The sequence below is a fragment of the Sinocyclocheilus anshuiensis genome, unplaced genomic scaffold (genome assembly GCF_001515605.1).
Source record: "Sinocyclocheilus anshuiensis isolate Anshui unplaced genomic scaffold, SAMN03320099.WGS_v1.1 scaffold538, whole genome shotgun sequence".
NCBI lineage: Eukaryota > Metazoa > Chordata > Actinopteri > Cypriniformes > Cyprinidae > Sinocyclocheilus > Sinocyclocheilus anshuiensis.
This window is the reverse complement of record NW_015544166.1, coordinates 1,616,812-1,627,832: the sequence shown is the minus strand read 5'-3', so window position 1 is coordinate 1,627,832 and position 11,021 is coordinate 1,616,812. Positions and strand designations below refer to the sequence as shown.

Below are 11,021 nucleotides of genomic sequence, written 5' to 3'. Positions count from 1 at the left end.
ACAAATAAAGAAACGCGCTGCAAATGCTCACAACACAAACAAATGAAGAAACGCGCTGCAAATCAGAAACGCACTGCAAATGTTCACAACACAACCAAATAAAGAAACGCGCTGCAAAAACAGAAACGCGCTGCAAATAGGCACAGGCCACATCGGAAATGTTTAAGGGAACCGCAAAGTGGCGAACATGGATGCTCACAACACAAACAAAAATAGAAATGCGCTGCAAAAACAGAAACATGCTGCAAATGCTCACAACACAACCAAATAAAGAAACGCGCTGCAAATACTCAGAACACAAACAAATAAAGAAACGCGCTGCAAATACTCACAACACAAAAAAATAAAGAAACGCGCTGCAAAAACAGAAATGCGCTGCAAATGCTCAAAACACAAACAAATAAAGAAACGCGCTGCAAATGCTCACAACACAAACAAATGAAGAAACGCGCTGCAAATCAGAAACGCACTGCAAATGTTCACAACACAACCAAATAAAGAAACACGCTGCAAATGCTCACAACACAACCAAATAAAGAAATGCGCTGCAAATGCGCACAACACAACCAAATAAAGAAACACGCTGCAAAAACAGAAACGCATGGCAAATGCTCACAACACAACCAAATTAAAAAAAAGCACTGAAAATGCTCACAACACAAGCAAATAAAGAAACGCGCTGCAAATAGGCACAGACCACATCGGAAATGTTTAAGGGAACGCAAAGTGGCGAACATGGCTGGGACATATTTATCAATGTTTGCTCTGAAAGGTGAGATTTTTATTAATTTTAACATCCTGATCATACGATTCCTTTGCCTCCTCTTTTTTAAAATTTTATTATTAGCCTAAATAAGCTGACGAAATGCACAATTACTGTAACCGCGAAAGCATGCAAGCTGGCTAACTAACTTTACAACTTCCCTTACAAAAATTAACCATATGGTTTTACTATTAAAATTATTTAATTAATAAATACATTTATTGTGTAAAAAATAAATAAAAACAAAAAAAATGGTTACTATAGTTAAACCATCGTAACCACAAATTAACCATGGATTTACTACACTAACCATAGTTTAACCATGGTGTTTGTACAACCGTGTTTATACAAATGGTAATAACTAAAAAAAAAAAAAAGGTTAATTTTCATTTTGTTGGGGTAATTTTGGCATTGTTGGGGTCCTCCTGTTGTAGTCTGTATTTGCGTTTCTGTATTTGTTTGTGTTGTGAGCATTTGCGGCGTTTCTTTATTTGTTGTGTTGTGAGTATTTGTTTCTTTATTTGGTTGTGTTGTGAGTATTTGCAGCGCGTTTCTTTATTTGGTTGTGTTGTGAGCATTTGCGGCGCATTTATGTTTTTGCAGCGCATTCAGTTATTTGGTTGTGTTGTGAGCATTTGCAGTAGAGACCTGCACTTCTATGGGCTTACATTTCTGCCACAATTCTGCGCACTAAATATCATATTTTCTTTTTTCTTTGCGAAACGAACATTTTCTCTACAAACTCAGATCGCGCGTGTGCAAAATGCACTTTTGTGCGCTCAAAATATGAACTTTCGCGCGCAGAATTGTGGCAGAAATGTAAGCCCATAGTGTTGTGAGTATTTGCAGCGCGTTACTTTATTTGTTTGTGTTGTGAGCATTTGCAGCATGTTTTTGTATTTCATTGTGTTGCGAGTATTTTCAGCACATGTGCTGTCAAACTGATAAAGATATTTTCTTAATTTGTTGGTGCTTTTTCTATTTGCATGTGTTTTCTGAAGTTGCAGCGCATTGAGCTCTCTCGGCCACTGTAGCCACAACCGTTTTTACATCAGACTAATTTTGCAGGTACATTTTTTATAAATGCTATGCTGTCTTTTATGGCTATAAGTGCAACCCCCCTGCTCATAGATAATGTCTTTTGAGACAATTTCCAGCAAGTAAACCTGAAACCTTAAACCCCTCTCTTTATCTTTTTCTCTCAGATTTTCCTGCAGTTTCGGAACCACTATAACGTGAAACAAAACAACGCTACACAGCTGGTGGCAAAAGCTGCACGTGAAATCGAGAAACTTCTTGCCAGTCGTTCCAAAGCTCTAGAGGTAAGTAATGAGAATTATTACACATTATCATCTCATAATACAAAACATATAGCACCTTTAAGGGGTTTTGAGATATTTACACTGAATATACATGTGTGATTTGATGCAGCTTGGGTTATAACCATGCAAAACAATGAAATTTGCTTTATAATCATGCATATTTCCTGTTGAGGTGTATTCCATGTGTCTCAGAATAGCATACTTGAATAATACTTTTGCTGTTTCATCTGTATGCATAAAATACCCAGATGATCTACTACATTTGCAAAAATGAGCAGTGTACAACCATAATGTGCTACATGGAAACATGTGCACAGTGATATGTAATAAATACTATATTTATTATCAAAAAATAGTATATAGTGTAGATACAATGTAGTATGTACTAAGCTAGTGTTCCAAACATACTCATTGTTTTTCTCTTCTCCGTTCAAACCCTTCCAATATTTTATATTTTTAGTAAATTAGATCTTGCAGAAAGATCCAGCTTGGATCGACCTGCATTGATCCAGCTCTGATAAAACCGGGTCCAGAATGTTGGCAGGGCTGCTTGACGCTGAAAGTTAATTAGTTTGTCGATACACTCTGTCCTTTTGATTTTCTTTCTTGATAAACTGTATGCTGTGTGCCCTAAAAGCTACATTTCAAGAGCATTTTCCATTAATGTATGAATAGAAATCATTATATATCATTATGCAGGCTAATTTTCCAAGATAGTGGAGAAATATTGCATGTTGTGTGTGGTTTAACTCTTGCCCCTGAAGTGCAGGTGATGTATATGGCAGACTGTGTGGAGCTGCTTTTATTGGTCAGCATTAAACACATCACTGACAGCTCACCCTGATGACTAAATGAAAGTATTGACCTTTCACTCTCTCTCTCTTACAGTCTCTTTCCTTTTTTTCCTCTGCTGGCTCTCGTCTGTCATGTTTAATTGGTCTGAATTAAGTGCTCTTGTTTTAATGGATATGGAAGCACTGGTGTGCCTCATATGATGGAAATAACTGCTCTTAGGTCATTGGATCTGTAATAGCTGACTGTGGTGTGAGGACAGCTTGGCTCTTTGCTTCTCTGTCCATTTGTGTGTATGTGTTTTTGGCAGATTGTCTCTACCTTCAGTCACATTGCCCAAACTGGTTGCTGTCCTCATGTCACCCCATTTAAAGTAGTCTTTATCCAATGTTTTCCCTCTGCCGTCCACCAGCACAAACACAGGCTTGCTTGTGTTCTTTGCTCTCTTCATCACATTCAGAACAAAAAAGATTTCAGTGACTCATTGGAGTTTCTTGCGCATCCTGCCTATAATTAGAAGATTCACAAGTACATCAGGTTTGGCATCTCTAGTGAATCAAGAAGAAAATGCATTTAAATGCAGCTAATTCAATTTTGTCGTTAAGCACTGAAGCGTACTTGTTTACAATGTTTACTTTTATGATAGAGTATATTGATTTTATAGTTTTATTACAAGAACTGCAAAGCTGAATTTTCAACACAAGGAACATTTAATTCTAAGAATATTAATTTATTTCTAAGAATAGTAATTATTTTGATTGTCAAAAACATTTGTGCTGCCTTTTTGTGAAATTAATCCTATTCATCAGATAATCCTGAAAAAATGTATAATATAATAATATATAATAAATAAGGAGAGAAGTGGAAGAAGAAAAAACGTCGGCACACCATGGCTCCAAAAAAAAAAAAAAATTATTGACAGACTCACAGAAATAACATTTTGAGCACACAGGCTGTTCTTATAAAATATGTATTTTTTAAATTAATATTTTTGTAGAATATATTGATTTTATAGTTTTATTAAATAACTGTTTTAAAATGTAATTTATTCCTATGGTTTTTCAGCACAAAAAAAAAATTAATACTAAGAATACTAATTATTTTCATTGTCAAACACTTGTGCTGCCTTTTTGTGAAATATTGTGATTTATTTTTGTTTGTGGAAACAGTAATACATTTTTTCAGGTTTGTTTGATGAAACAGTTTGCTGAACCGTTGCATGCTGATTAGTGGCCTTGCATGCTAAAATAAATCAGACATGCATGCAACATAGTTTCTTTTTCTGTCTCTATAGCACAGCTGAAAGCTAAAGATATACAACCAATTATTTTTTTCAGACGGGACATGTAATCTTAGCAATTAATTTGCACACTTTTAGCAGGCATTTATACTTTTGTTAGTCCTACAGCTCAGGAACATTATTTATGGAGTCGCTCATATTCTTGAAGCTTTGGCCAAGGACAGTTGTAAGAGCAGATCTAGACATGTTTATCAGATAATCTCACCCATCTCTTGACAGTCAGCACACATGACTTTGTACAATCTTGATTTATTCCTGACATCTGTTTGCAAAATCCATTTTGCTTTATGTACAGTAAATAGTCAGTAAGTTATTGTGGCACCAGCTATCAGATTAACCTGCATCTTAAGTGGGCGGTGCTTGGTTGAATCACATTATCTTTAAACTCATCTACCAAGAAACATCTTATCAAAAGAAACTGCTTTTTCTCGAGAATTCTTATTCCATAGCAGGAAGCCAACTGTCACTCTGATGATAAGCATATCTTGCTGATTATGTAGTGCTGTTCACGTTCCTGTTGTTCTTTCCTGAGTGACCCCTCGGATGCAGGATGGCCACAGATCATGTCTTGTTCTAATCTATATCTGCTGGATGGGGCCTGACTGATCTGGAGGCCATACGTGACTGTGGACCGCTGTGGTTGGATTAGACTGATCAATTGATTGGCAGCTCAGTTAAGTTGATCAGTGGGAGTCTTTAATTTGGAGCCATCCATCAGCAGCTGTCTGTGCGGTCGATGGGAGTTAACGGAGGTTGCTTGACGTGCGGTCGGGATGCTGTGTTGTCTAACAGGAAACTGAAGGTGCTGCCTGCTGATGGAGACTGTGTTATCCTAAACGTCAATCAAATCATGTAAACAGCAAATATGTCTCAGTCATGCCTCTCTCTCTCTTGACTTTATTCCAATTACAGCAATTCAGTTTATAAACATGAACCTTTCCTTGTCAGTCTCTGTTTCTTCAAGCTCTCTCTCTCCAGCTGTTTTCTGGACATCACTTTTTTTTTTATCCTACTGACCTCCCTATACACCAATGAATTTCAACTAATTTAAAGAGTAGGCCTATGTAATATTATACAACATAAAATGGAGCTATCATCAAATGTGGGTATATTTTGACCTTACAATAGTTGTTTTGGACTGCATTTGTTAACCTCAAGCATTCAATCTTGTCTCCCAAGATATTATAAGAAAAAATATATTTTTTCCTTTTATTTTTTTTAAGAGTATATTGATTTTATAGTTTTATTAAAAAAGTTTTAAAATATAATTTATTTCTGTGATGGAAAAGTTGAAACATGTAATACTAAGAATGCTAATTTAATTGTTGAAAACACCTGCCATGTGTTGTGAAATATTGTGCTTTAAATATATGAATGCTTTTTTAAGAATGCTTAAAAATTTTTTATATATAAAATAAATAACGCAGAGAAGTACAGTAGAAGAAAAAAATAAAGTCAGCACACCATGGCTCCAAAACATAGTCATTTTTTACCTTACAATAGTCGTTTTGGACTTCATTTGTTGACCTCAAGCATTCAACCTGGTCACCCAAGGTATTATAAGAAAAAAAAAGTTTTTTTATGGGAAATATCAGTAAATGCAAATCAGCATCCCTGGTTTATTTATTTATTTGTTTGTTTATTTGTTTTCATTTATTTATGTTTTCATTTATTTAGTTATTTTAATTTCTGTAAATTCAAATCTATTTTATTTTGATGTTTATTTCTAGACAATAACAAAATCACACAAATTGTGGTTTTAAACTGTATTTAGACATGTCTCAAGTTTTGGTTACAAGATTACAAATATTGAAACCTTATTTAAAATATAATATAAACTAATATACACAGATAATAAACACCTAATAAAATATTTATTTTGTTCTCGTGAGGTTGACATTTTTTTAAAGTACCATCTTTCAATGCCCATTAAAATTAAAAAAAAAAAAAAAAATGGTGTAGTGTTTCCTTTGAAACAGTTTTTACTCCGGAATCGCTAGTAAATTTCATAAATTATTACAAACAAACTGCAAGTAACACAAAACATCCTCCAGTAATATTTGTTTTATTTACAACTTTAAAAAGTAATTTTTTACAGTGTATGAAATTAAGTTTAAAAATTAAATAAATACAATTTTAAGAGCTACCTAGCCTATTTTGTACCCAATTCATGAAAAGTGTCATATGCAGATGAAACTAAATGCAGTAACTAAAACCTAGTTAGTTTACCTCGTATAACCAAACTGAAATGGAAACTCCTAGTGACTCATAGGCAGGAACTACACACAGATAATGCACAGGAGAATAAATTTACACTGCTTTTCAGTGGAGTTTGATGTTATTGCTAAGATAAACCCACAAAACGTTACCAAGCATAAAAAAAACACAAGATTTGAGAATAATACTTTTCAGTTTGATCTTTTTTTTGATACTTTATACTTTATTACATAAAAATAGTGTATTTTACTCAACACCTCCTTTATGTCAGGAAAGTGTATGTGTCTTAAAGGGATGGTTCACCCAAAAATGAAAATTTGATGTTTATCTGCTTACCCCCAGGGCATCCAAGATGTAGGTGACTTTGTTTCTTCAGTAGAACACAAATGTCAATGTTCCATTTGAGAGATAGGTGGTGGTAACGCACTTATAAGTCTGCGATTCGCCGTAAAGCAAGAAGAAGAAGAAGACGTGTCACGCGCCGGCCGTTGGGAACGCGCTCAGGACAGTTCAGACATTGCGGTGAATCAGAGGTAAAAAACGATATAAATACTGTTCAGTTTCTTGTACAGACCGATCGTTTCGTGTCTTTACACATCAATGTATCGTCACGAGCCGCAGGGTTTAATTTGGTTTTGTTTGTGTATGTTTTTTTGACTCTCAAAGCCATGATTCCCATTCACTTACATTATATGACTGACAGACTGCAACGGTTTGAGTTAAAAATCTTCATTTGTGTTCTACTGAAGAAACAAAGTCACATACATCTTGGATGCCCTGGGGGTAAGCAGATAAACATCAAATTTTCATTTTTGGGTGAACTATCCCTTTAAAGTTCCGTGGGCAGCTTAAGGTTTTGGAACAGATCCAGTGTGTTTATGTATGGTAATTCAAATCTGCTTCTCTTTTTAGAAAGAAAGAGGTGCTTTCACAGTGATCTGAGAGCCCAACTGCTAAATGCTGCATCAAAAGGAAGAAAAATGAAAAGCAGGACAGAAAAAGAGAGAGACAAGAGAGAGAGTGCCACTTGCATCCATCAAAAGGGAAAGAACAGATGGAAAGGAAGGGTGTTTGTTTGCTCTCTCTTTGATATGGCAGATAAAACAGCAGCAGCCAGTTCCGTCGCTCTATGCGCTGATTCTTAGACAGCTAAATATCATTAGAGCTTTTGGAAACTAGATTGCAGACTCTCATGGGCCAGTACTGTATACACCAAATTTATCTGCAGGAGCCCATTCCCTCTCCTCTCCACACTCGTCTCTTATCCTATCAGTCTTTCTGTTGATGATGTGCAGTGAAGGGCCAAGGAGCTTCAGGATAACATCAGTAAACAGCACTGGGTTACAGTTACAGTACAGTTAGCTTGTTAACCTATACTTCCTACTATTTCTTGTTGTTTAAGTAATAAATTATTCTTTTTTTTACTTTCTATTTCTGTTGATTAAGGGGAAAGGGCAGCAATAGTTAACTGGTCCCACAAGAATACAAAGACTATACAGTACATACAGAGTACATCACTTTTGAGCTATGAGACATTGTACTGTATCTGTATACAGTATATGTAATATTTATGTTATATTATATTATGTAAAACTAATAGTAATTGTCTTCTTCTCCTTCGACTTATTCCCTTTATCAGGGGTCGCCACAGCGGAGTGATCCGCACAGTCGATTTTGGCACATGTTTTACGCCGGATGCCCTTCCTGCTGCAACCCACCCCTGAGAGTGCACTAACTTGTGCTACCCCAGTGCTGGGACACACTCACTCACTCATTATGTAAAACTAGTAATACTTTTTAAAATTTCTATATGATTATGTGTGTGTTTAAAATATTTATATAATTTGAAAAAGTTATGTATTTGTATAACTGTACTTGTAAAACTATACAAATACAAAAATAAATAATAATGCATTAAATAATTAATATGTTATAATAATAATAATAATAATAATAATAGTAATAGTGAAAAAAAAATTTGTTTGTATATATGTATGTATGTATATATACAGTGCATGTATGTGTATAAACAGTAAAATAATCAACATTATAAATAATAATAATAATAATAATAATGGAAAAAATATATAATTATTTGTATATATTTTTATATATACATTTCAAAATGTTAAAAAGGTACAAAATTATTTTTATTATTAGTTTAATTATTTTTCTTCATCTATAATGCATTATGTAAAACTATACGAGATAAAGAAAAAAAATAATGATAAAAAATGGTTAAGATATAATTGAAATTATTTATTTATGTATTTATTTGTTTGTTTGTTTTTCTTTATCTTATATAGCTTTACAATATATATACCAGTAGTTATAAATTATATAAAAATAAACAAATTCCTGCTCTCATTAAATGTATAAAAATATATTGTATAGCCTTACATTTTTTTTTATTTGCAAATCATGAAGCATCTAATGTAATCTAATTTTCCATTCCAACACTGCTTGTAGTCTTACTCAATTTCTATGAATGTCTAGACTGACTGATTAGATTGTAGGAAGGAGAACTGCACCTTGGGAAATGTACTGAATTAGTCACTCATTGTAATTGGGAAGAGTGAGGACTTGAAGGACTTGAAGGACGAAGGAAGGGTATGACGTCAGATTACAATACACATAAGTGTCCAGTGCTTCTCAGAGGACAAACGGCTGTCACAGGTACCACATGTCAAATAACCGAACTAATTGAGCAGCGTAAATGACAGTGACTTTCATAACAACTTAGAAAATAGGAAAGAGACCTTGTTTGTCTTGATGTTCTTAGCACGCTTTGTGTTGGAAATATCCTGAGCTATAAAGCATAGTGGTCGCTGGCAAAACATTACACATTACAATCATACATTATGCTTGGTTGCTACAGTACCTTGGCTCCATACAGGCACTGCTAAACTTAGCCGTACTGCCCGTCTCCAAACAACAAATGTTATAAGAAACAAATGATAGAAGGCTCACGCTAACTTCCTGCAAACTCCACCAACCTAATATGAGACGTAATGAAGCACTAGTGTGAGAGCTGGCAGTAGTTAAAGTCTCATCTCAAGCAATGCCAAGCTGCTTAATTATAGTGCTGTCCACCCACAGTGGGACTGTACCGGAAGATATTTTCACTTCTGGTTAAACACCCTGTACTGGGAAATGTAATGGGATGTTACGAGCTTGGGTAATCTTACAGTTGATTCACGGATGTTTTTAGTGAGATCGAGAGGAGAGAGGCTGATGGGTGTCCAGTTGTTGAGGTTCGGATAGATATAATGCACACAAATGAGATTAAGCCTATAGAGTTATGCAGTGAATATGGAGATTTTAGCCTAAATGGTTTGGTGTTGGAAGAAACGCTAGAATTCTTGTTGAAATCTCTGACTTTTAAGTTTAGATTTGGCGAATTGGAGCAAAGTTTGCATTATTGTTGAGATCTGTTCTGAATTTGTAGATACACATGAGATCACTGGGATCTTTTTCACAGAAGCAAAAGAGCAAATTCTCTATTTGATCCTCATTTAATCTTATTGCTCCTCAGCAACATTAGTGTAATCCATTTCAGTTAATGAGCCAATGGTAGAAATGCTCTTTTAAAAGATGGATGGAGTGATAGATGAAATGCCATCAATATTCATCTTGGTTGAACTGTTTCAAAACTAATGTATAAAAGATTATTATTATAGTACCCTCACAAACTTGTTAGCATTTTTACATTTTGATTTAGTTATTAAATACATTTTATTTTATTATTTTATTTTAATTGTTTTATTTTTTATTATGATTTGATTTAAATTGTTTTGTATTTTATTGATTTTTTTTTTTAATGTTCTAACAATGTAGATATTTTCAGGTTTTACTATCCTAGTGGGGACATTATTTATTATTTTATTTTTTGCTTTGCTTTGTGCTTTGATTTTGTGTTTTGTTTTGTTTTGTTTTGTTTTGTTTTATTTTATTTTATTTTATTTTTGTTTTGTTTTGTTTTGTTTTGTCAGTGTTCTAACAATGTAGGCATTTACAGGTTTTGTTATTCCAGTGGTGACGTTTGGTAAAACAAGAAACTTGACCCACACACATATACACAGAGCCATCTGTTTTAAAGCACGTTGTGGTGGTGTGGATCAGCTCCCTCGGCCTCAGGCTGGTCTTCAGTATGTTGAAGTGTAGTGCTGGACACCAGTTTCATCACGTTGTGCTTGGAACAGTGACAGGTGGTGGATCCCCAATAAGCATCACACTCTACCCACCTTGAGCCAAAATGGCTCCTGTTGCACACTGGCAAGCCAATAGAGTTTACTATGCCACAAGCCAACATGGCTCCAGCTCCCATCAGTCTTTGCCAGGCTGAACACGATAAGCGTTATAGGGATCATAGTTTCTTATTCATAATCTGTGTTTACTCTGTGCTGAGAGGTGTGAAAACTCCTCGGTTACCACAAACATATTTTCACGTGCTTGTGTTTGTAGCTGGAGTACTGATATCTACAAGTGAATCTTGAGAGAACTTCAGAGGTTCATTCTCTCCATGTTGTTGTGTCACATTCGAAGGGTTAACAACATGGACGCTTTCCAGCAAGAAAGACTTCAGCTTCACATTTTAATTTGAAAAGTGAATAAATTGACCCTATTC

The 11,021-nt window shown here is 34.7% G+C and overlaps 1 protein-coding gene across 1 annotated transcript in view; it reads left to right on the top strand.

Annotated features, from left to right (window-relative positions):
- LOC107695911 (voltage-dependent calcium channel subunit alpha-2/delta-1-like) overlaps positions 1-11,021 on the top strand; it is a 65,729-nt gene that overhangs the window by 41,595 nt on the left and 13,113 nt on the right. The window contains exon 3 of the mRNA XM_016496024.1: positions 1,969-2,085. Within this exon, the coding sequence (XP_016351510.1) occupies positions 1,969-2,085 (117 nt within the window). The remainder of the gene's footprint in view (positions 1-1,968; positions 2,086-11,021) is intronic.